This window comes from Salvia miltiorrhiza, chromosome 5 (genome assembly GCF_028751815.1).
Source record: "Salvia miltiorrhiza cultivar Shanhuang (shh) chromosome 5, IMPLAD_Smil_shh, whole genome shotgun sequence".
Lineage (NCBI taxonomy): Eukaryota > Viridiplantae > Streptophyta > Magnoliopsida > Lamiales > Lamiaceae > Salvia > Salvia miltiorrhiza.
The window spans coordinates 11242706-11268781 of NC_080391.1; the positions used below are offsets into that span (position 1 = coordinate 11242706).

General features: G+C 37.6%; 5 protein-coding genes across 7 annotated transcripts; 3 read left to right on the plus strand and 2 right to left on the minus strand.

Annotated features, from left to right (window-relative positions):
• Positions 1 to 665: 665 nt before the first annotated feature.
• Positions 666 to 3249, plus strand: LOC130986002 (nuclear transcription factor Y subunit C-2). 3 transcript variants are annotated; one of them, XM_057909256.1, is made up of 2 exons: positions 666 to 1043; positions 2218 to 3249. In XM_057909256.1, the coding sequence occupies exon 2, from the start codon at positions 2260 to 2262 to the stop codon at positions 3046 to 3048; it is 789 nt and encodes a 262-aa protein (XP_057765239.1). In that variant the 5' UTR covers positions 666 to 1043; positions 2218 to 2259; the 3' UTR covers positions 3049 to 3249. The 3 variants fall into 3 exon arrangements, with proteins under 3 accessions (XP_057765239.1, XP_057765240.1, XP_057765241.1); XM_057909257.1 differs by lacking the exon at positions 666 to 1043 and adding an exon at positions 1051 to 1284; XM_057909258.1 differs by lacking the exon at positions 666 to 1043 and adding an exon at positions 1273 to 1468.
• Positions 3250 to 3388: 139 nt separating this feature from the next.
• Positions 3389 to 7089, minus strand: LOC130986001 (DEAD-box ATP-dependent RNA helicase 36). The gene is made up of 6 exons (XM_057909255.1): positions 6242 to 7089; positions 5641 to 5963; positions 5180 to 5383; positions 5016 to 5097; positions 3980 to 4078; positions 3389 to 3784 (listed from the first exon to the last, which is right to left on the minus strand). The coding sequence occupies exons 1-6, from the start codon at positions 6842 to 6844 to the stop codon at positions 3626 to 3628; spliced, it is 1470 nt and encodes a 489-aa protein (XP_057765238.1). The 5' UTR covers positions 6845 to 7089; the 3' UTR covers positions 3389 to 3625.
• A 2348-nt stretch (positions 7090 to 9437) lies between these two features.
• LOC130986005 (putative pentatricopeptide repeat-containing protein At1g12700, mitochondrial) lies at positions 9438 to 11695 on the plus strand. The gene has a single exon (XM_057909260.1). It carries the CDS (start codon positions 9594 to 9596, stop codon positions 11415 to 11417), a length of 1824 nt encoding a protein of 607 aa, XP_057765243.1. The 5' UTR covers positions 9438 to 9593; the 3' UTR covers positions 11418 to 11695.
• A 1725-nt stretch (positions 11696 to 13420) lies between these two features.
• LOC130986006 (peroxisomal 2,4-dienoyl-CoA reductase [(3E)-enoyl-CoA-producing]) lies at positions 13421 to 15185 on the plus strand. Its single transcript, XM_057909261.1, has 4 exons — positions 13421 to 13876; positions 13966 to 14125; positions 14200 to 14601; positions 14868 to 15185. Exons 1-4 carry the CDS (start codon positions 13691 to 13693, stop codon positions 15020 to 15022), a joined length of 903 nt encoding a protein of 300 aa, XP_057765244.1. The 5' UTR covers positions 13421 to 13690; the 3' UTR covers positions 15023 to 15185.
• A 46-nt stretch (positions 15186 to 15231) lies between these two features.
• LOC130986004 (ATP-dependent zinc metalloprotease FTSH 12, chloroplastic) lies at positions 15232 to 24582 on the minus strand. Its single transcript, XM_057909259.1, has 19 exons — positions 24031 to 24582; positions 23727 to 23911; positions 22892 to 23118; positions 22314 to 22591; positions 21793 to 21870; positions 21464 to 21706; positions 21234 to 21374; positions 20979 to 21146; positions 19964 to 20076; positions 18928 to 19144; positions 18719 to 18790; positions 17578 to 17697; positions 17383 to 17499; positions 17127 to 17303; positions 16856 to 16975; positions 16675 to 16749; positions 15921 to 16028; positions 15716 to 15796; positions 15232 to 15596 (listed from the first exon to the last, which is right to left on the minus strand). Exons 1-19 carry the CDS (start codon positions 24385 to 24387, stop codon positions 15519 to 15521), a joined length of 2955 nt encoding a protein of 984 aa, XP_057765242.1. The 5' UTR covers positions 24388 to 24582; the 3' UTR covers positions 15232 to 15518.
• Positions 24583 to 26076: the final 1494 nt, after the last annotated feature.

Genomic DNA, 26076 nt, shown 5'->3' on the forward strand with positions numbered 1-26076 from the left:
CATATGGGATTTTTCCTTAATTTGGTAAGCAACAATGGAGTTATGCATCACCAATTCCACCGCCTCAAACAACTCATGACTAGTTAAGAGTGTTTGATTGAGTTGTGTGTATTGACCTAGCGATAAAGTGGTTAATGCCCAAAATTAAAGGTCTTATATTCAAGTTTACTGTAACACGATTTTTAATTTTTTATTTTATTTGTGAGGTACAATGACATTTGATGTAAATAATATTTAATGAGTTATATGAAAATATTTATTATGTGTCAATTTTCCATTATAATTTATTTAATTAGAACGGTGGTAATACATAATTTTGAAGGACAAGGATAATATTATTCAACATAAAAATCAGGCTAGCAATATTTCATTTATGGAGTTAGGATGTTGTGTACTAGTAATACTTAATTTTTTCAAGAAGACCATTGTGCCATTGAAGAAGAATACAAAAGAAAAAGTGATGCACAAAATGAAAACCGACCTTGCCCCATTCATGGTCCCGGTCCCTGAACAAAGGCATCGTAGAGAGTGCGGGTGAAGATGTTGCAGAATTTTATTTGTTTGTATAACTGATTTTTGAATTTCAAAGTGATTCGAAAACAATTTGAGAAATTAATTTGAAGATCCTTATTTATAGGGGCGTTTTCGTGAATTAGTTTTGATTTTGAGTAAAGAAACGTGGATGTGGGAATTTAATGTTAAAGTAGAGGGTGGGGTGAGGTGAGGTGAGCTCGCCTACGTCACAGGGAGCACCAACGGTTAATCGACACGTGGAGTATCCGGCTCTCGAGCAGACGCCACGCGTCTCATTTCCCCACAAGATTCTCTCTCTCTCATCGGACCATATTCAAAACCCTCTCTCCGCTGTCCCTCCTTTTTCTCCTTCTTTACTCTCTCTCTCTCTCTCTCTCTCTCTCAAACAGTTGTCTATACGTATACATAAACCATCTCTACGTATATCCTCCATTCTCTCTCTCTTAGGGTTTTGGCCACCGGAGAAATCTCAAGCTGCTTTATTTTTTTTCATTTCCCGAGAAAAATGGGTACGTATTTTGCACTTATTCATCTCTGTTTCTTTGTTTGATTTTTCTATGGTGCTAAAATGTTTCTATGGGGATGCCTTTATTTCTTCTCAATTTTTTATTTTGGGTGTTTTGATGTTTTGTGCTTTTATTTTATGTGCTGCTTAACTCTTGATTGTTGGTTTTAAATATTCGAGTTGACCTCATGATCACCCAGCTAAACTTAGTTCGTTCCTAAAATTAAAAGAATAGTTTAAATAAGGTATGTACCCCTTTTATTTCCAATTCCTCCTTTAGATTCTCGTGGTTTTCGTTTTGGGGGTTTTTGCATTTATTTTGGCTCATCAATAATTTTTTGGCCAAGTTGGAGATCAGGTCAAAAGAATTTAATTGGATTATTAGTAATTTCTGGAATGGTAACTTTTCTTTCCTGTGCTCCATTGCAGGTAATCGTAGAACTTGATAGGCTTTATGTGTCGTCTTCTCTTCTTCTCTGAGAGTTTAGGAAAATCTTCTTTTACAACTATTTATGTTGGACATAATACATAACCTGCAAATCATATGCAGGTTGTGTTTAATATTTTAGTGTATTATGACATTCTCTACGAAAATGCTAATATGCCATTGGATTTACTGTAGATGTGCGATGGAATAATTTAACATGTATATGGTTGGTTTTGTCCCCCATTTTCAACACTGTCTAGCACTAGATTTGGAGAAGAGAATAATCATCAGATTTGCCTGTTACAATTCGATCTCTTGCCAAGGGATTCATGGAGCATGTTTATTTTCTGATTCTTGTTTTCTCTCTTTTGTTCTTTCTATATTCAGTGTTAGATAATATCCTACAAGTTGGGTATTCTTCATGTTCATACATCTTAGTAAGTGATTCTGGCTCTATGTTTGACTTGCGGATTTTCTCGTTTATCTCATTTGCTGCACTAATTCTGCTCACCTGGAATTGGCTGTGAGGTACTATTGTTCAATGCTGGATTAATCAACGTCTTGTATTATCTAGAGCTAATTTATTGTTAAATCACAGAATTGTCATTCTTCTTGGTTACACATGTCAATTTCCTCTGTACTCGTATACATATGTAATTTTTTTGTATCTACTGTTATGCATGTATAATTGTTATTGCTGGATCTTCTTCATTATCGATTAGCTGAGTTCTTATTTCACTATCTGTTGCAGTGTCGGAGTAAGTAAAAAGTTACCATAGCATTTTCAATAGACATGGACCATTCAGATCAAAGGCAGCAGCAACTGGCACACCAGAATCAGCAACAGCAGCAGGGAGTTGCAGCAGGCGGTGGGTCGATGGCTTATGCCACTCCCCCCTATCAAACAGCACCAATGGTGGCTACTGGCACTCCTGCTGGCACAGTTTCCTCTCCAACTAGTTTCACTCCTCAGCAACAACTCGCCTACCACCAGGCCCAGCAATTTCACAGTCAACAGCAGCAGCAACAACTTCAAGCATTTTGGGCGAATCAAATGCAAGAGATCGACCAAACTACTGATTTCAAGAATCACAGTCTTCCGCTTGCCCGGATAAAAAAGATAATGAAAGCCGATGAGGATGTTAGAATGATATCTGCTGAAGCCCCTGTCATATTTGCAAAGGCGTGCGAAATGTTCATCTTGGAACTGACACTACGATCTTGGATCCACACTGAAGAGAACAAAAGGCGGACTCTGCAGAAGAACGACATTGCTGCTGCCATCTCAAGAACTGACGTTTTCGACTTCTTGGTTGACATAATTCCTAGAGATGAGTTGAAAGAAGAGGGGCTTGGCATTACCAAGGCTGCCATTCCGTTAGTTGGATCAACTCCGGATGCGCTTCCGTACTACTATGTGCCCCCTCAGGCCCCAGTGGGAGCGCCTGGAATGATCATGGGAAAACCGATTGATCAGGCTGCACTCTACGGAGGCCAACCTCCACCACCGTTCATGCCATGGCCGCAGTCTCATCCTTCGCAGCAACCACCACCATCGCAGCAGGAGCAACAGAGCGAGTGACTCGTTTTGATCTTGGGCAAGTATGTGTTCTATAATTAAGTAGGAGGTGTAATCTTTCTTGGTCCTTTTGGCTGGCGTGCTACTCCCAAACTTAGTAGTTGCGAGATAAATTTGAGCCTAGTATGTATGCACTGTTGCTTTCTGACATTTATTCATATCAGTGGTTGGGAATTGGAAACGGAAGTCGACTTTTCTCAGTAATTGCAATTGATTTCATGGTCGGTGTTGTTAAACTATGTCTGCTTTGCAACTATGGCTTCTTTATTGTCCCAATTCTTGTAATTGGATATTATCAAGTTAGAAACGATTTTGATCAATTTGTTAAAATTGGACTGGTAAATACTCGTCAAAAAAAACTATTTGGATTAATTTCAACAAGGTCTCATCAAAATAAAATATAAAAATGAAAAGGGTGCGTCGTTTCTTTCTAAACTAAAAAGTTTGTACAACAGTTGTAGAATGTTTGTCTTTAAAATTATTTTGTATGCTAAGATTGTGCATGCGTTGGTACTTCATCTAGATCAAAATCTTCCTACTCCCTATTAATACCAAGAATGAGAATATGACGGGAATAATTTTAGTGTTGAGATGCTTCAATAGCTTTGGCCCTCTTCCGTTTCTTACTCTTGTTCCCTACGTCTTTTGATCTCAACTTCTGAGCTTTCCGAGCTATGGCCTTCTCCTCAAACCCACTATCCATCATTTTCATCACTGTCACACGCCTAGCCTTGTAGACCTGATGCAATTACACCACAAACGTATATAAGCAACATGGTATATCTGATGCACAACCACGCACGCATCCTGTCCAACTTTGCTCCCTTTTAATGTGCGACGTTCATGTCTTGCAGCCAGGAGACGTAAAAAGAAAACCAAAATAATGGAGTATAACACTATTGTGAAATGGTCATAGCTCGTAAGCCATACTTACCTTTGTAATATCCTCAAGTACTTCCTTCTCTTTACACTCGAACTTATCAAGTGTTTTCCCAACAAGACCTTCTATTTTTAGCACAAGATCTATATCATTCTGTATAAACACATATTAATTGGTTAGCATTCGAGCCAGATGAACTAGGAACATGTCTTCAAGCATCAAACCACAAACACTACATCATATACAAGATAACAAAATATAAATGATGGCCAAGGCCCAAGGCCTTTTTTTATCTCAAAGTCTCTGTATGTGTATCACCAAAATACCCTGACTGACATTTTCTTCATGCTAAATCAATTCATAATCCACAAGAAAAGAATATGCAACAAAAGAAGGACCAATGCCCTATAGAGATATTTCTCTAGAATGTTCAGAGTCTTGCGAAAGTAGAGTTTTGCGAAGACTTTCTTTACAATTCAACTTTAGTGCACCGTAATATAGCTGATATAGCATATTAGAGAAGTATAACTAATTTGTTGGTGGCCTGATAGTTTATAACAAATCTCAGGCAATACCTCAAAAGCCTTGTTTACTTTCATGGTAAAATTGGATATATATTTATTAAATTTAACCCCACCTGATCCATCGCAAACTTTGATAAAAGATTAGGATTTGCTACTCGAGTTCAATACAAATTGGCCATGATTCCTCAAAATTATTAACTCAACAATTGTGATTATGTAATTGTACTATATATGCTTCTAAAGTCAACAAAACATCTAATGAGAGTAGACATCTGCCTCATCCAGTCAAACAGCATATGATTGATATTGATTTGAATCATGCACCTAATTTATCTAACAGAAACCAACATAGACAAAGGTCACCTATTCAGATATCAAATGCAAAATCCAAGAAGTATCATGGAACACAAGTGTGCACACAAACAAATATATATTCTTTAGATGAGGTAGTATGATCAGACTTCAGTGGAAGCTATTACACTAATTTTCTGTACCACCAAAAGCAGTAGCACTCTAGAATTCTGTGAAGAGTTTTGGAAATTAAATACACCGAACTCAGATTTTACCTCGTTGATGAAGCTAAGAGCAAGGCCTCCTCTTCCTACTCTTGCAGTACGACCAACTCGATGAATATAGTCCTCTGGATATCTGTAATGAACAGGCACTTCAGTACTATTCATGAGTATGATAGATGAATTAACATCATTAACATCCTTGAATATGTTATTACCTTGGAATGTCATAGTTTATGACCAAATCTACTGTTGGTATGTCTAAACCACGGTTAGCAACATCAGTTGCTATTAGCACAGGGACCTGCCCGGACTTGAATTTGTGCAATGCCGAAAGCCTCAACGACTGGGATTTATGAGAGTGTAATGCTGCTACTTCCAGTTCAAGCTGTTCCAGCAACAAACTCAGAAGTTCGCAACTCCTGCTCAATCAAAGACAACATTGGATCAAGGTCAAAGGCTCATATTTACAAATCAAAAGGTTTTGGAGAAGCAATTACGATGCATTTGTAGTTTAAACTCTACACTCTAGTTGGAAATTTGCACAACATAATAGATCCACATATGATACTTTTTACCTTACAAATATTGTGTTGATATAAATAGTAGATTTGGAACAGAAACATGAAAAAAAGTTAGAAGAGACAGAAAAGCTAGAGAATGATTAAGAAAGTTGTACCTGCAGGTGGAGACAAATATCATGGCTGATCGAACACCCATTTCCTCCATTTTCTTCAATATGTGGAGAAGATACACATCCTTCACATTCTTGGGCATAAAAATATACTGTTGTTTCAGAGATTCTACTGTTTTAAAACCTTCATATGCTGCATAGAAATATGCTTTATTTGCTGATAGTTCAAGTATCGTCTGTAAGTTGCTACTCATCGTGGCAGTAAATAGTAAAGTTTGCCGTTTCTTTGGTAAGCACTGAAAAATAACTCTCAACTCTGCTTCAAAGTTAATGTCCACTACTCTGTCTGCTTCATCCAAGACTAGAAACTGTCAAACAAGATTCTGTGTCAGACGTAAATTTGAGTGCATAAGCAGGAACGCAACTTAACTACTACTTTAATAGCAGGCCATCTTACTCAATGAATGCCTAATGTAAGGTGCACTCAACCTAGTTAAATTCAATTACATTAATCCCAAATAGGATCTAGAATCCAGATACAACATAGTGTGCCTCTTGAAATACTTTCAGCTAGGATTTTTAACAAGAATAAGAAGATAAACAGCAACTTCTAAAAAAACTAATCATTGACGAAAAGATTAATCACCTTAGTTTTAGAAAAAATAGCAGGAATATCAGGATTCTGTTCAATAAGAAATTTAATTCTTCCAGGAGTGGCAACGACCACATGCGGCCTCTGTATCAAACTCCGAGACTGAGTAATCATATCCATCCCGCCAACAATCTCCACGCACCGCAGCCCCAAACCCGACCCGAGAGCCCTAAACTGATCCGCCAATTGGTGGGCCAGCTCCCGCGTTGGAGTCACCACCAGCGCAAACACCCCATACGGGTCTTCGGCAAGTCGGTGGAGGATTGGGAGGACGAAAGCCGCCGTCTTGCCGCTCCCAGTTTGCGCGAGGCCCAGCACGTCCCTGCCCGCCAGGATTTTGGGGATGCAGTGGTACTGGACTGGAGTGGGCTGCTTCATCTTGAGCTCCTTGCAGGTGTTCACGGCCCATTCCGCCAGCCCTAGGTCGGTGAAGGTGATGTGCGACGGCGTAGGGTTGGGGTTTAGTTCTTTCTCCAGCACCTTCACGCTGGTTTCTGATGGCGGGGGCTTCTGGCTGGCGGCGCTTGTTGTGGTTGGTTTCCTTTTTTTCCGGGAGAACAATGGGAAGTTTTCGTCAAGTTCGATTACTTCATTCATGGTTGCTAAGCTCTTTAACCCTAATAGATGCACAACAAATTAAATTGGGGGTTTGGAAGAATCTGGGAAGGGAGAAGCACTTCAACTGCTGGAAACAGCGCCCGCGTAGAGCGGCAGAGACCCTTGGCGGCGACGGCGACGGCGACGTGGAAGCAACGGCGCACAGCGTATACGTTACCCTTAAACCCTCATAAATAACAAATTAAAAATACTCCTCCTCTCTCATCAAAACTACTAGTAGTGGAGTATTTCTTTTTGACGTTTTATAGTATTATAATTATAATTTACTTTTTTATTTGAATTGTTATACAATTTTCTTTTATTGAACTAATTTTATTTAATATTTGTAATTAGGGTTAAGTATCAAATAAGCATCTATCATAGTGGTCTTTATCACGTTTAGGTCCATATAGTTGAAGTTGGGCCAACTAAACCCTCAAATTACCTAATTTTTAACAATCGGGCCCTCCGCCTTAACGGCTGTTTAATACCGATAAGAATTTATTTTTATTTTTTTCACCAAAGTCGTCGGAAACTCGCCGAAAAATACATCTCTCATTTTCTCTTTCGTTTTTCCAGATTCCGGCGGTATCAACCGCTCATTTTCAGATTCCGCCATTAATATAGGCCTCTCTTTCCAGATTCGCAGCGTCTTCTCTCTCTGAAAATCCTTCCGCGGACCTTCCATCCGGCGAGAAGCCGCCGCCTCCTCTTGAATCTGTGGCGAGCCGCCACCTCGGGAAGACCGGTGGGTCGGCGTCTTCCATCCCTCGATCTCTCTCTCTCAAAAATCGAATAAACAAGGAAAGCCCTAACTTTTCCCTCGAGATTTTGTCGTTGCCGCTGCAATTCCCGACGAACAATCGGCTCACCTCTCTTCTCTCCACACGCTCCACTGAAATCTTATCCAGTTGCTGCCCTCTCTCCCATAGCAGACCAGTCGAGCTTTCCAATCGCTCTCGCCTGCAATCTGAGCTTCAGTTTCGCCGCATAGAAGGGCTTCCGCCATGGTTGCCTCCATGGAAGCTTGCTCCAACTATTGTCCTATCTCTGGATTCTCTCTCCTTCTCTTTCAAATTAAAACATATATTTGTATGGGAAATATGGTTAGTATATAATGATCAATAGAGTGATTGTTTGAAGACGATGCTAGTAAAGGTGAGATTGCCAGAGAACTTAGAAAGAAGAGAAAATGAGCAGTTGATATCGCCGAAATCTGGAAAAGCGGAAGAGAGATTGAGAGGTGTATTTTCCGGCGACTTTGGCTAAATTAAAAAAAAAAAAAAAAATCTTAACGGTGCTAAACAGCCGTTAGGGCGGAGGGCCCAATTGTTAAAAATTAGGCACTTTGAGGATTTAGTTGGCCCAACTTCGACTATAGGGATCTAAACATGATAAGGGCTACTATGATAGGGGCTTATTTGATACTTAACCCTTGTAATTATAATAAAGATATAACAAATAAAAATAAAATAAAATAATTATATAAATTTATATTTTTTAAAGAAAATTAAATATATATTTTTAATATGTGTGAAAAATGAGAGTGGATTATCTTAATAAAACAAAGTGAGTAGTTCAATAATACTTCAATGTTTACAATCAATATAATTTATGTAAAATTATTCAAATATATACCATGCACCCCATAAAAAGTCCAATTAATTATAACGAACATATCCGAGTATGTCTCATTTATTTATTGAATAAGAGCATTAGGCTCATCGTTTGACTTGAGTCAATTTCGATGATGAGCCGATAGATACAGAGTATGTTGGCTCATCTCCTTTAATGGCTTGAACGTGTCATACACGTTATTTTTTTTAAAGAATATTTACGTGGACTCGCCGCAACCACACAAGAAGAGAATGAAAATGGAGAAGGTGAAAGAGTTGAGAGAGAGAAATAGAATTTGCCTATAGGGCTTTTAAAATAATTCATAGAATTGAATAATGGGCTTTAAACATTAATTTGAACTTTTAAAATTAGTTTGAGCTTTGCTAAACGTTAAAATGATCTATTTAATTATTTTAATCTTTAATTTTTTATTAGTTTAATTTTAATAATTTAAATTAATATAATTACATTCATGCAATTAAATAAATAAAAAGGTAAAGATCAAAACTACTCCAAAAAAAATGGTCTCAGAGCATGAATGAGCCAGCAATTGACTCAACTGTCAAATCTCCAATGTATCACAATATTGCAAAAATGTATTCCCAACGTCCCACAATCTTATTTTTATTTATAAGCACACCTTTCATGGTTAATCTTAATTTGTGTTTTCAATTTCAACTTCAATTTAAATAATTTTTATTTTTATTTTTTGAGGGAATTTTGAATTTAGAAGTTTCTTTTCATAGTTTAAATATCAATAATAAATTTGAGATGCCAACTAAGGTTTATTAAATTAATGATTTCGTAAGTGTAGATGAATGTTAAATTGGGATAAAAATCATTAAGCATGAGTATTGTTAATTTGTTAGGATATTTTCGATGATATAGATTATTTCTCGACTTATTATGTCATCTTGATAAAAAAAATAAATAAATAAAGAGGAGCTGGAGAGCTTATATATGAAATGAACTCCCGTTTGTAAGCAGCTCTGTGAGGGTAAGGTATCGCTCCCCTCCCCAAATAAAAAAAAATTAACCACCCCTAACGAAGCCAGCACAAATTTATTGCAAAATAAGTCTATTCTAATTGCCATCACACCTCAAAAAGCCAAAAAAAAAAGAAAACAAAGAAATGAGGAGAAGCGTTGCTGTTTCTGCAATTGATGTGATTCGTGGAAGAGTATTTTTTGCAGCTCCATTTTCGCATAAATTTGGTATTCTCTCTCCTCCATTGTCTTTCTTTTCTTTCAATTTTTATAGCAATCGACCTTTTTCTCGTAAGGTGCCCAGAATAGATTTCAGTTGTGTTAAAGAATTAGATGATGCTATTCGCTTGTTTCAAGAAATGAAGATAATGCGGCCGCAGCCTTCTGTTCCCACGTACAACAATCTTTTGAGTATTACTGTAAAGATGAAGCAGTATTCTTTTGCACTCCATATGTTCGACGAAATGCGTCGAATGGGTACCCCCGTTAATCATTTCACTTTCGCTATCTCTATCAATTGCTATTGCCTTCTCAAACGTGTAGACTTTGGATTTGCTGTAATGGGCATCTGCTTCAAGAGCGGTTACGAACCTAATGTTGCCACATTCACCACTCTCATTAAAGGTCTTTTCTTTGATGATAAGGTCACCGACGCAGTGAAATTGTTCCTAACGATTTTGGATTTTAGAATATGCAAGCCTAATGATGTCATGGTTCTTACTGTCATAGATGGGCTTTGCAAATGTAGACAAATTCTTGTTGCTCGGGATTTGGTTCGTAGATTAGAAAGAGCTAGGTGGAGACCTGATGTTAAGTCTTATAACGCATTGATTAACCGGTTATGCAAATGTGGAATGGTGGATGATGCTTTCCAACTTCTATCTAAGATGGTTGGCAAGGGTATTACACCTGATGTTGTCTCATATAATTCGATGATTCAGGGGTTGTGTGACGTTGGTAGAGTGGAAGATGTTGAACACTTGCTAAATGAAATGGTGAATTCTAATATATCTTTTAGCGTCATTACTTTCACCATAGTGATTGATGCATTCTGCAAGGAAGGAATGCTGACAGAGGCTGAAGATGTGTTGAAAATTATGAAGCAACGAAATGTTAGTCCTAATATTGTCACTTATAATGCGTTAATGGATGGGTATTGTTTGCGAGGGGAAATCTATAAAGCACGGAAAGTACTCGATTCCATGGTAGATAGGGGACTTATGCCTGACATCTTTAGCTATAACAGGTTAATGAATGGATATTGCAAGAATGGAAGAGTGGGCGATGCTTGGCGTCTTTTTCTCGAACTTCCTTGTAAAGGTTTGGAGCATGACTCGTGCACTTATAATATCATGATACATGGATTGTTTAGTAAAGGCAGATTTTCTGACGGCTGGCAGCTTTTCAAGGATATGCAAGTTCGACGATTAAGTCCAGACTTGCACACTTATACTATATTGTTGGATGGGTTGTGTAGGAATGGGGACATTGATGAAGCTCTTTCATTACTACACAGTATTGAAGTGAAAGGAGTTAATCCCAATATATTCATATACGGTGCTGTCATTAACGGATTATGCAAAAATGGAAAACTTGATGTTGCAAGAGATCTTTTTAACCAACTTCCTTCTAGAGATGTGTTACCTAATGCTCGAACATATAATATGATCATTGGTGCACTTTGTCAAGAAGATTCTTTGGAGGAGGCAAAATGTTTGCTTATGGAGATGCAAAACCGCGGTTGTGCACCAAACGACCTAACATACAACATCATGGCTCGATGTTTGCTAAAGAAGAATGATTTTCAGCAGGCAATACCGTTTTTGGAAGAAATGCGCCAAAAGGGATTTTCAGCGGATGCTTCTACTTTTTCCATGCTAATTGATCAAATGCAAGGACGATGTGAAGATGATTTTCTTTTCAAATTGATGAAGGATGTTTTGCCCAAGGAAATTGTGTCAGTCCATTAATTCGTCTAAAATACAGCCAACATCATGGGGATTGATACTTGTCTATTTCTTCTTCTTCTTCTATTAGTAATTTTTTTTCTCCTTTTTCTTTTCATCCGAAGATTTTTCTCGTGATGTTTGGATGGGCATGATTGAGGTTATTTTACTCATGTTGGTTTTAAGTTAGCTTCGTAGGATCATATTGTTGCTTTTATTTTGATACTGGGAGGTGTTTTAAGTAGCAACTTTTATGGTTACTATCTTAAAAGGCCATTTTATTACTTGATATTATTAGTTCACCCCTGTTTGATATGGGTTTAAAAGCAGGATAAGTTAAATTAATATGGATTTATGTAGTGTTTGATATTATGTGTTACTAATATGGTCAACTCCAGGTTTATCCCAAGACCCTAGCTTATTTTGTGGGATTAACCCACACTAATTATCCCACCTCCCCCATGGGATTAACCCACACTAATTATTCCACCCCCTCCATAGGCTACTAATTTAGGTATTTGATATGTTAATCCAACCTATTTCAATGGATACCAAACACTTTTTGGGATTAATTACCAATGATATCAAACACCCATCTGAGATTAGAAATCATGACTAATCCACACTAAATTATCAGGATAATTTATATCCTGATTAATTCACACTAATTGTTATCAACAAAAGTATTAGTATGTAGGGATGTCAATGGGTGGGTTTTACCCGGACCAGAACCATTAAAATTGTTACGGTTCCGGAACCAGAACCGACCCATTGCTTAATTGATCCACACCGGACCAGACCATTAAGTGAAAAATTAATGGGTGTGGGTAGGTTAATTACCCATGGGTATTATAAGACCCATAGACCCAATAATACCCATTACCAAACTTAAAAAAGCCCATGGACTCATGACCAAGACCCAGCCACCCCCACCCCACCCCCCGCCTCCAAATTTTTTTTTTTTTTTTTTTAATTTTATTAAAAATTTTCCTCCCCAATTCCACCCCAGCCCCGCCACCCCCACCCACCCCACCCACCCCCCATCCCCCCCCCCCCCGCCAAATTTTTTTTTTTTTAATTTTTTTAAAAAAAATTCCTCCCCAATTCCACCCCAGCCCGGCCACCCCCACCCACCCCCCACCCCCCCTCCAAAAAATTTTTTAAAAAATTTTTCCTCCCCAATTCCACCCCAGCCCCGCCACCCCCACCCCCTCCAAATTTTTTTTTTTTTAATTTAAAAAAAAAAAATTCCTCCCCAATTCCACCCCAGCCCCGCCACCCCACCCACCACCCACCCCCATCCCCCTCCAATTTTTTTTTTAATTTTTTAAAAAAAATTTCCTCCCCAATCCCACCCCAGCCCCGCCACCCCCACCCACCCCCCACCCCCAATTTATTTTTTTTTATTTTTTTTTTAAATTTTAAAAAAATTAAAAAAAATTTGGGTGGGGGTGGGTGGGGGTGGCGGGGCTGGGGTGGGTTTGGGGAGGAAAATTTTTAAAAAAATTAAAAAAAAAAATTTTGGAGGGAGGTGGGGGGTGGGTGGGGGTGGCGGGGCTGGGGTGGAATTGGGGAGGAATTTTTTTTTTAAAAAATTTAAAAAAAAAATTTTTTTGGAGGGGGGGGTGGGTGGGGGTGGCGGGGCTGGGGTGGGATTGGGGAGGAAAATTTTTTAAAAAAAATTTAAAAAAAAAAAAAATTGGAGGGGTGGGTGTGGGGTGGGTGGGGTGGAATTGGGGAGGAAATTTTTTTAAAAAAATTAAAAAAAAAAAAAATTGGAGGGGGTGTGGGGGTGGCGGGGCTGGGGTGGGATTGGGGAGGAAATTTTTTTTAAAAAATTTAAAAAATAAAAATTTTGGAGGGGGGGTGGGGGGTGGGTGGGGTGGCGGGGCTGGGGTGGGATTGGAGAGGAAATTTTTTAAAAAAAAAAAAAAAAAATTGGAGGGGTGGTTGGGGGGTGGGTGGTGGTGGGTTAGCGGCAAAGCAGGTCGGGTCGGACCGGACTCATAACAAACGGGTCGGGTCGGATTAGGGCTGACAATTTTTGACATGATACGAAAATATGATACACTCTTACAGGATGGAGGGAGTATAATGTTTCCCAAGTAATTGGAGGAGCAAGAATTTAGGTGAATATGCCGACCAAAATCTGAATTAAAAAAAAATGAGAGGCGGATTTAATTAGTGAGGAGGAGATTGAATTATATAGGCCGGCAGTGATCAGCTTTAAGCTAGTTGTGGATTTGGTGATTGACCTAACCTATTTCTTCCTCTAGTATTCCACTATCGCCGGAAAAATGGAATCTCCATTCAAGTCCGACGTTCTCAAAGGAAAGGTAGCTCTGCTCACCGGGGGCGGCTCCGGTATCGGGTTTGAGATCTCCACCCAGTTTGGGAAGCACGGAGCCTCCGTCGCCATCATGGGCCGCCGCAAGAATGTCCTCGACGGCGCCGTTTCCACCCTCACCTCCCTCGGCATCCCCGTATTCACTTTTCTTTTCATCATCTTCTGATTCCTGCTCTCTATTTCCTATTTGTGTGTTGACTTACAAATAATATTCTATTTTTTCAGGCAATTGGAATTCAAGGGGATGTTCGGAAAGTGGAAGATGCAAAACGAGTGGTGGAGGAAACGGTGAGGCATTTCGGGAAGCTTGACATTCTGGTGAATGCTGCAGCCGGAAATTTCCTAGTTGCAGCTGAAGATCTCTCTCCCAATGGCTTCAAAACAGGTTATGTATATATAAATGGATTGAAAAGTAACAAGTTCGAAATTGATCTTGACTTGTGTTATGTTGTAACGCAGTTATGGACATTGATACTGTTGGGACATTCACTATGTCTCACGAAGCACTCAAGTATCTGAAGAAAGACACCTCATCATCATCATCATCATCATCATCTAGTGGAGGCCTTATTTTGAACATCAGCGCCACTCTGCACTACACGGCTGCTTGGTATCAGATCCATGTCTCTGCAGCCAAGGCTGCTATTGATGCAATGACAAGAAATTTGGCACTCGAATGGGGCACCGATTATGATATACGAGTTAACGGCATTGCACCCGGTCCTATAGGAGATACGGCCGGCATGAGTAAACTTCTGCCTGATGAAATCGGTAACAAAACCAGGGAATATATGCCTCTCTACAAACTTGGAGAGAAATGGGATATTGCCATGGCTGCTGTGTACCTTGCCTCTGATGCTGGTAATCATCTTACATTTCATTCTTGCAACACCAACTTTATTTATGGATTCATACAAGCATAACTGTCACCAAAGGTGTATCTACCAATGATTGGATTTATTTCAAAACTTGTTTGAGTTTATGGTATGGCACATTTGGTGAAGCAACCTGTCTTCTTACTTGAATAATATTCATGATTGCAGCAGCCACTGTCTTTAGGTCTTAGGCTTTGACACCGTTGATTTCTTCATTTTCCCTTATGTAATGGTTAAGTGTTGTATGTGAAGGTAAATACATCAACGGGAGCATCCTGCCTGTTGATGGAGGATTGTGGTTGAGCCATCCTCGTCATCTGGCTAAGGAAGCTGTGAAGAAGATCTCTCGATCTGTAGAGAAAAGATCTCGTGCTGCCCCAGCCGGCCTTCCCACCAGCAAACTGTAGCCGATTGCATAAGCCGTGGCGTGGGCTTAATTAGTGTGCCTATAGTTGAAACACCATTTGTCGAATTCTGCGTGTAACATTAAAAATAAGAAGGAAATAACCTCATCTCCTTCCTAGTAAATTAAAAGGATTACGTGATCGTCTTCTGCTTGGTGTTTCGAAATGCCTTCCCATTTATTTATGTTCTCAGTTAAAATATGGCAGCTCTGTTTTGTTTGGAGAAACAAATGGAACCCTTTCCAGATTTGATCAAAAAATTATGTAAACTGAATTTGCATAACTGCATCAGCTACACTACACCCAAATTGAGAAACTGAAGGTGCAAAATATTCGTAGAACATGTCAGTTTGTGTGTGTTCTGACCAGGCAGGCATGGCTGGGCTTCTATCAACTATCTACTCTATATGTATCCTGTGTCAATATCTTTCAGCCGTCCGATTTCATCAGAAAGCGAGTATGACTTCGCCCCCGTTTAGTTGAAGGAGCATGCAAGAGTTCAACATCTGTGCAGAGGAGCAGGATATATATCCAGGGGTTGATACCTAAGACGGTCATTATGCGGTAATGGTCCATCCTGCCCAGCAATGACGAGATTTAGATTAAAACACAGCATTTTTGGACAGTCAAATTTAAAGGACTACATTATGAGCATCTAATTAAGTGAGAATAAAATTTAGCAGTAGAAAGGCTTACCTCGTCCAAGTTAATCTGGTATGGTTTCACAAAATCCTCAAACATAATTGGTGACAGTCCTTTTATTCTTTCTTCCACTTCCTGGGAAAGAAACAGTGGAAATAAGAACAGATAGTCATATGCAGGAGAAGTAAGGCACTCATGTAGTCGAGGGCAAGCTTAAAGTAACTATAGATCATTATCTGTGAAAAGAACCATATCTTACCAATCCAGTTATCCTTGAACGTTCGACCAGTTCTTGGGTTATGATATCTAATATATGCTGGTTGTCCCTCAGTCCCTTCATAGCAAGTTCCTCAGTCTCATCGATGTACTGTTGTAACAATGAATCCATTATCACATTACTACTATAAGTAAGTTGAAACAATATATGACGATAAACAGAATATCTAATTACATGCTTCCATCTTGTTTTATTTCTCTTGTATATGCTACTGGAATTTGCTATAGTTTCAATTTTCAACCCTTTGTATTACTTTATCTCCTCTAGTTCTGATTTTTTGGTTTCAATACAATTCTTTTGATCCAACTTTGTCTTTCATGCCTATGGGGAACCGGAGATATTGATTTGAGCCAACCTGGTAACATGCTTATTTGCTATCATAATCTATTAATGAGTTTCCTATTAATCACAATGGCCGATAACACATTTTTAATGCACAGCCCTGAAAATTGCAATCTTCATAATTAGATATGATGAAAGACACGTAGAATATTAGACTTTCAGAAACACACCCTCGTATACATGAATCAATTGATACTCAGGTCAGGTCTAAATAAGGCCACGTCGTTATGAGGTCGAACAATTAAGTTTCTAACCTATGCCGTTAGCTAAATAAATGACAGTATGAAGAGTGTTATCCTGTAATGTAGGCAGCAGTAATATTAGCAATACACAATATCGTCCACATAATTTTTCATGCAACCAAAATAAATATACCAAGGCTTAGTGAAGTTACCCTTGTTAACTCCCTTGTGAAAAGCTCAGAAACTTCAGGTGTCATTTTTGCAGGGATCACATGAGGGTCGTCCCACTAATATGACGAAAGTTAAAGAAAATTAGTTGTTATAGAATAAGTAGTTAGAACAAAAGAACCACATCATCTACTTTGTATTTCACCATATTGAAGTAAATAATACCCTGTATCTTATCATTTCACCATCCGGGTTATCTGGTCGATCAACAAGCCCAATTCTTCTTGTCAAGGCAGTGAGCCCTAGCCTGGGATTTCTTGGGCTAATTACCATTTCTCGAGCAATCTGAAAGAGATGAAATAACGATGCATCAGTAATGCAATCGCCATATACAATGGTGATGACAATAATGAATTTCCTGTTTCTCCTTTTCAAATTCTATCTACATGGAGTGGGTAAAAAGTTGATGGTAAGGTTCAGCACCAATTCATGTTACCTTGGTAATTTTCTCAAGATCATCTCTTCCTCCATCAGTAATGTCATCACCATATACAATGCGCTCGGCACAACGCCCGCCATGAGCTACCACCATTTGCATTTGCATGTACCCAAAGGTGGTATAACCTTGATCTACTGTGTCTTCCCGAGGATAAAAGACAGACACAGCAGTCTCCTGCTCAAGCAGACAACAGATGAAATCCATTAGATATGTATCCAAATAAAACAAATTATATCCACATATTACACCATACCTTACCACCAGGTAGCAGCTGAGAAAATGCATGCCAGTCAAATCGAGGGAATAAGTGAGCTAATAGTATGTGACCAGCTTCATGCACCGCCAAAAGTCTTTTCTTTTCTAGAGATACCTATAAAAGTGTTGGATACTATCACAGATATGAAAGAAAATATATAAAATAGCTATCTTTGTTCCTAAGAAGCCGTACACTTTGTTCACATTTCTGCTGCTCTTCCTCTGTGAGAAGAACACCCATTCCCTCAAGCAGCTGCTTGTCCAAGACATCAACAATATCCTGCTGATAGATCTTCAAGTGTCCTTTCCTGACCTGCTTTCATGTATAACTTATCATTAAAGAGAAGACCTACATGATCAAGGATAGAATAACTGCTAATAAGGCCTAAAAAGTTAGCAAACACATCTGACATTAAGTTCTGACATGATCTATGAAATGGGCGACTGCATCTTCTGTGAATTAATAATCTCAGTACGAGAGATGGGAGTTATACTATAGTAATATGTGATCTCTAATGTCAAATGGACATGCGGCACAGCAAACAAAAATAGAAAGAAAAATCATACACCAGGTGTGGTAGCTTTCAAGCTCGGGATGAGTTAAGTACACGATGGTGCATGTTAAACCATATTAATGCACAAAACTCCAGAACCCTATATTTGACAAGTACCAAAACAACAACCATCCATATCCACGTCTTACCATGATCTGGACAAGCATGAAAAAGTATAAAGAAAATCATCTTTGGTGACTAGCAATATAAAGAAGACTCGAAATAGATAAAGAGGAAGAATCAAACAGACATTAATTAGCCAAAAAAAAAATTGGGGTGCAGGACAAGATTCAATTGCTAGCATAAATTGATATAGACATCATAAATGATACTCCCTCCGTCCCATAAGAAAGTATCACATTTTCCATTTTCGTCCATCCCATAAAAAAGTACCACATCCATTTTGGGACATGACCCTACTTTCTCTTTTTAACCACAACCATTCATTTTTATATAACCCACAATCAATTCAACCACAACCACTCATTTCCACTCAACACATTATCTACCAACCTTTTTTCTTAAACTCGTGTCATCCCCAAGTGATACTCTCTTATGGAACGGAGGGAGTAGAATATATAGAACTACAACAATAACATTTTTGCAAAACCCCCTAACAGAAAAGGGACGAACGACAAATTCAAAGTACATTGCTTTGTTTTTATTTCCATGTTCTTTTCAGGGTCCCATTATGTGTATCAGTGAAGCCAACTCACAAGAAAAGCAGATAAATACACCGAATAAAAGTGCACTCTCAAATATCATAACAAATAAACTTACAGACATTATTCCAGCTTCATTGACTAGATTTCGTATATCTGCTCCAGAGTACCCAACAGTGCGAAAGACGACCTATGGAGATGGAAAAAAGAGCAACTAGAATTAAGCATAAGCATGAAGAGTATATTTGATTGGATCAGTTCCTTGTAACCAATCAGTGATGAGAAAACAAAGAATCATACTTAAAGAATACATTAAGCGGAAACAACCTTTTCAAAATCAACATCTTCAGCAAGTTTTTTCCCAGCACTATGAACACCAAAGATTTGCACTCGTTGCTTTGCATCAGGTAGCCCAATATATACACGGCGGTCAATACGTCCAGCGCGAACAAATTCTAAGTCCAATTCATCTGGTCTGTTTGTAGCACATATGAAAATAACAGCTTGCCTCAATGAGAATCTATCAACACCAATTCTTTCTTTCCTGCAAATAATTTACTTAGGTGTTATGCTTAATAAACAGTAAAAATGTGCCAATAATAATACAACAAAAGTGAATGAAACTGAAAAATAACAAAATATGAGTAGCCATTCAGTTTTAATTTCATAATAGACAAATCATTCGCCATATATGTCCACCAAGCTTAGTAGTGTTTCTGGACAACTCCTTTATTCTTGGCAAATAGCCAGAGGTGATGAAGATTATGATTTGGTAGAGACCTCTTGATTTTCTTTTATGGAACCGGTTCAAGCTTCGCATCCTTTTGCCCCAAATCTTTAATCAGTTAAACGGTTTATATATTTTGTAAGTACATGGTTGACTTAAATAAAATAGTTGCTTGAAAGGAAATTCAACATTTGAACTCATCATGCAGTTTTGAGTTGCTATGTCACACCGGGATCAGGTATTATTGTCAAAATAATATCACTACAAATAAAGATGAATTGCCCCCTATGACCCAGTTTTCCTTCACAAAATTGATTATCAAAACAATCTTGCCATATATATTTTGCCGTTCCGTTTTCCTTCCACAGGTTCTCCAAACTAGCCTAGGCCATGCAAGTGACTGCATGGCTAAATCCAAGCATATCGCATAATTTAAGACAATAGTTATCCAATCAATTTTGTTCTCTTTTACTGGCTACCTTAGCTGAAAAAGAATTTTTATTATAGTCTTTGAAGGAGACATAAGAATCATTCTTTTCTTGCCTTACTAGGAGTCTACGACTAGACCACATACCACCAGTAAACATGACACGGAATTTTATGCTCTTAAAAGAGAATGCATTTTTTATCACTTACTCTCCATCAAGCTGAGCAATTAGTGCTTCAAATGTTGCTCTTCTTCGTGGATCCTTCTTAGCATGTCTTCCAGCAATAGCATCTATCTCATCCACAAATACAAAAGAAGGAGCCTACAAAAAGGAGTGTCGTATTGAAATATATCTTCCAACAACTAGCATGCTCTCATAAAAAATAGTCTGTATATGAATGCCAGACCAGGCCCTAAAAGTTTTTCCAGATAGTGTAGGATGATATAATTAATGCTTGAGGACAAGGACATAGACTTGGACGAGTAGCTCCATGTGAAGCTGTGGCCTTTTTAGTGTAGATATCAGCATCAGAATCAAGAGAAAATCATAATATTATCTTTGCTATGCTGCCCTTCATGATTAAGTTGGAGATTCTTTGATCCTTGAGGAATTCCACAGAACTAGTGGACAAAAGTAAATGAGAGATAAAGTAAATTACAAAACTGAATACATAATTCAAACAAGACTAGCACTGGTCCTTTAGTTTTTGTCTCTTAAAACTGTAGAATAATACTCCCTCCGCCCCACTTATCTTGGCACATTTGCTTTGGGCACGGAGATTAAGAATAAGGTGTTAAGAGTGTAAAGTGGGTAGGGACCACTTATTTAATGTGTGTAGAGAAGGTAGGGACCACATACTAGTTTTGGAAAGTACCATTATAAATGGGACAAACTAAAAAGGAAAGTGTGCCGAGATAAGTGAGACAGAGGGAGTATGCATTCAGCATACTACAATCTAACTATTTTTCTTGTTAAAAATGTACTTTGCTTTATATAATTATCAGAATACATTCAGAACACTCAATCCCCCTATTATTCCATTTCATTTATGGAAAGGGAAAGCTCAACCATTTAAATTTTGAACCCTGCAGCAATGATAGCAAGGCCACTCACAAACTCTTGGTGAGCAGGTGTTCAGCCAAACTAAACTTGATACTGAAACTATTACTCGCGATTGATATCTCACAAGATACAAGATAGCTTGATGATAGACGGATGCTTACATTTCTTCTTGCTATTGAGAATAACTCATTAATTCTTGCAGCACCACTCTTCTCACTATCAGTAAATTCTGCACCAGAAGCAAAAACAAAAGGCAGCCCACTTTCCTTAGCTAGTGTCCTTGCAAAGAGTGTTTTCCCTGTTCCTGGGGGTCCAGATAGAAGCACACCCTGCATGACAGCGTAAACTACACCTTCAGTGTCTAGTTCATGTTTCAGATATACTGTCTCATCATCTATGAGATATGGTTAACTTACTCGTACAAAAGCCACATCCTTTTCATAATACTGCATGGGGTTTCCCATATATATCATCAATTCATCCAAAAGATCCCAGACATCTCCTCCTAATACTACACTTTTATACATAGATTTAGCTTCACCAACTTCACCAACTGGCTGAGTAAAATGAACAATATATCACACATTACTCGCAAACTGAACAAACCAAAGATCTACCAAACTTTAAAGAAAAAATGAGCTCTCACCAAAATGAAGTTTTCAGCATATGCCATATCAAAAAGTTGATTATATTTCTTATAAAGAAATCTGTTTGTTGTAATATGAAGAAGCATCAGAGATTCCCTGATGAACCATAAGATTAGTATTCCAGGCAATAGTGCAAATACAACTTTCAGAAAATAATGGATCTGCCGCTTCTGCAGAAGATCTACTTCAACTCCAGAACCTGATATTGCCTCAAACAAAAAGGGATCAAGTGGGATATCAACCTAGACACGTGATGAATAAGTAAGCAAGAGTCCAACCAAAGGAGAAAAAAACCACTGTCAGAACATAAAGATGACATTATACTCACAATAAATTCTAAAGGGAACCCTTCATTCATGGTCACATACAATCGTTTGAGATCCTCTGTAAAGACAACTGCAGCAACCTGAAAAAACGAAAAAATTAATATATATATATATATATATATATATATGTATATGTGTGTTCACTAAGAATATATGGCATATCATAAACATTTTGCCTTCTGAAATTCATAATTTTGTTTTCTATGTGGTCAAGAATATTCGAGTCGTGAAACAAGTTTACTGCAGTTGACTGAACCATGTCAAATATGGTCCAGAGAACCTGCCTCCATTCCCTAAAACGATGTAAGGACTACCAATTACAAGAATATATTGAAATGTATGTTCTTCCTGGCAGCATTATGCAACTTTCAAAGCAATAATGACTAGCCTATACACAATGGTGGCGCTCAGGATCTTACAGAAAGATATAATCAGTCGGAACGAGGACGACATATATACAGATTAGGAGATTCCGACAAATCATGCATTAACAAGAAGGAACTGAAGAAAGGTATAATTGTACCTCAGAGGAATCAAGTTTTTGTAGGAAATAAGTGTAAGGAAGTTTTGGTCGGTAGCGCCACCATCTTTTGGAGATCCACAGCGCCCTTGTTCCTTGTTGGTTTTGGGCCTTCTCAACTATATCCTTGCGAAGACTGTTCTCAACCTCCTTCATGTCAAATTCCACCACATACTTGGAGTTCAACGAATTAAGTTGCTCAACCAAGTTCTCCTTCTGAAGAATTTCTTTCCATGCTGCAAGTCTATCACGCCATGTTCCTCCAATAACTTGACTCCCAACTGTCAGAAACTCCAATAAGAAAGACCATGGAAAAGAACAGGCAATAGAACACTTCTATGCATAGTAGTCGGCTTATACAGCATAACTCAAATTCACGCAAAAAGGTTATTCTCCTACAAACAGCAATACAGGGTCAACAATGTTACTGGCACTATTCTTTGTGTCTTAAACTGGAAAGCTAAAAGTTGTTCAGCTGGTGGCAAAATTGACAATCAAATCCCGAGAAATAGAGTAGAGCAAAAATTTAAACCATGTAAAACCTAATGTCCATGAAACTAAAGAAATCATAAGAAACAAACCTGATAGACCCAAATCCTCCTGGAGAACCTGTTTGTCCTCAGTGTTCAATGTTGAGTCCTGTTCTATTATTTTTTTTATGCTTTTTTGGGCCTTTTCTGCATCATCCTCCCATGCATTCTCCCCAACAAAAGAAGTATCATGTACAAGTGTCCCATCAAGTCCTTCAACAAACCTTTTGAGTTTCATACCTCTGGGAGTAGCTTTCCTCCATAACCCTTGCTTGAATCTATATGATCAAGATAAGTAAGCATTGAGCAAGAAGAAATTGGAGCGGCAATTTCATCCAGAGCTAAGTAAAAAATTTAGAAAGTTAAGCAGTTATCCAAAGAAACTGTAGCTTCACTTGTTCCAGGCTCCAGCTTCATTCGTAATCAACCATGCGGATCCAACAACTTCTGAAAATAGCTTAATACATAAAAATCCTAGAAATTGTAGCACACTGCCTATTTCAAGCCACCCTCAAAACCTTAGACAATTTGTTTAATATTCCTTGTGATACAATCAGTAACCAAGGATTGTATGGATACTTCGGAAATACAAAAAAAAAAAAACCATATAATCACATCATTTGATCGCCTAGTGAATCCTTATCCATATAATTAATTAATTAAAAAAAAAAAAGATGACTGTCTCATTAGTTTTATGGCACATTCCAAACTATCATTCTGTAAAAAGATTGAATTTAATCACCATATGAGTCTTTGACTTTGTAGTTTCAATCACCAATCTCTCAGTAACAAAAGCTAGCCGCATCAACTAGTTTCCCACTGATTCAGAATACCACAGAGAATAACACAAGAAGCAACAAGAATTTTAGATGAGAACACCACTTACTTTTTCAAATTAGTGGGTGTAGGCTCAGGAATTAATGCATCCATGTACGCCTCAGCCAACTCTCTCTTTTCACGCTCAATAAGAGGAGCTCGGACCGCCTTAAATAAACTTTGACAGGAAAAGACAGCCACAAATATGTATAACACTAAAGCACCTAATCTTCTTGAATCCCAATTCTTTACATCCTGAAAAACATAAAAGCATTCGAAAATTGAAACGCATACACATAGCCAAGAAAGACTGGAATAGCAATGCTAAACATTACTAAAAGGCATCTTCATGGCTTCAGCACAACGAATCATACCTTCCAACTTTCCCATTTATTCCAACTGATAAATTGAGGCAGTAGCTCGGAGTTTACGCGCTCGAGCTTTTCCTGCGCCTTCCTCGCCGATTCCCTGGCTCTTCCCGAATACTCATCAACTGGAACCTTCAAATCAAACCCAGTTTCTCTCTTTACCGACTCCCCCAAATTCTCAAAAAACCGTTGAGAACCACGGCGAATGGACTGCGAAAGCCGCAGCCAAGAGAACCCTTCTGGCTCACTTGAAGAGGCTGAAATTACAAACCTCTTTCGCCGTGAAATTTTGGGCCTGCAATTGGCCGAAAATGGTGCACATTGAAGAGGGATTGGTCGCCATTGAAGTGTCGCTATTTCCATAGCCAGAGAAAATTGCTCCGGACAACTTAAAATAGCCGGGAATTTGCAGTTTCAGATAAATTTTCTTCTTCTACCTGGCAGCAGGTCTCGACTCAGCTGCTTTGAGGGGCCATTGGCATTTCGACAGAGGAAGCATGGGATGGGTTTTACAAGGTTTTATCTCAATTTTGAAATACTACTTTATTATCTTAATAGCGCTCAACTTTATTTTAATTAACACTAATCCCCTTGTATCTCATTTTCTTGACATTTTTGCAAAAATAAAATGTTCGTTGAAATTTATACAGTATAATACTGAATGAACAAGAGTTTTTTATCGTTAAATTTTCTCTCTTTTCTAAATTTTTTTCTTCAAATTTTTCTACCTCTTCATTTTTCTTTTTTCTATTTAATTCTTTTTCAAAAAATCGTTAACTTCGATTCATTAAAAAATACTCCATTAAATTAAAGATTATGAGAAAATCTTTAATTTGAAGTAAAAATTATGAAAAGTAAATTTGAAACGAATAAGTTATGATCGTTTAAAATGTCAAAATTAATTTTTATTTTATCTCATTTATCTCTAATGTTGACCATCGTGCTATTTCTTCATTCTTTTTCGTTTTTTGTGGAAAAAAAATAACTAGATGCCACTTTTTTTCCTTTCAAAAAAGTTTATACGATTGTTTAATTATAATTATTTTAAATTTAAATATTTTTAAATTATAATAATTTTTAATATGATTAAGAAGAATAAAAATTGTATTAATTTTAATATGAATTTGTAAATAAAAATTAGTTTTATATTTTAAAATTAGAATTTAAAACATTAAGTATATAGCTTTATTTAATTATGTGTATGAATTTCATTGATATCTAGAAGGTAAGAAAATATATAGGAGGAATAGTCTAATGTGGAACTATTGGAACAAACACGTTTCATTCGTCTAATTCGTGCCAAGGCGCTGCGCGCCACAACTTTGGAACGAATTTAGTTTATTCATTGCATTCGTTCCAAGGCGCTTTAGCACGAATAGTACGAGTGAGCCGTATTTGTACCAAGTATTCCAAGAATCATTGCAAGTTATATCTAAGTAATGATTCTTAAGTAATAGTTGTAGACTTGTAGGTGATCATGGTGTGAACACCGAGGTACATGTTTGTTCCACCTTAAAGCTAAAAAATTCGAGCTTTACGACTCAAATCAACACTTGTTTGAAGGCCAACACCACCAATCGAGAACAAAAATTGGGTATTTATACTTGAATATTCAAGGTCAAATATATTGGCGCAAAAGACCAGATGGAATCCTCTATCCCACAATATTGTGTGTACCACGTGTACCACTCTTCATTTCTTTATTTTATAAATTGTTTTTTATAAAAATAAAAGTTATTATATTATTATAAACTCTAATTAGTATTTATCATTGAAAAATTAAAATTTAAAAAATTATATACCCTAACTTTGAATTAATGAACCCAAATAATCTATTATTAATTCAAATAAATATAAAAAAATAATTATAAACCCTAAATGGATGAGTGAACCCTTGTTAATTATCTTTATAAAATATAAAAGCATAATAAATTAAAATAAAATAAAAAATAATTTATTAATATAAAGAAATGAAGAGTGGTACACGTGGTACACACTATATTTTGGGACAGAGGATCCCATTTGGCAAAAGACAAAAAGACAATGTTAGCT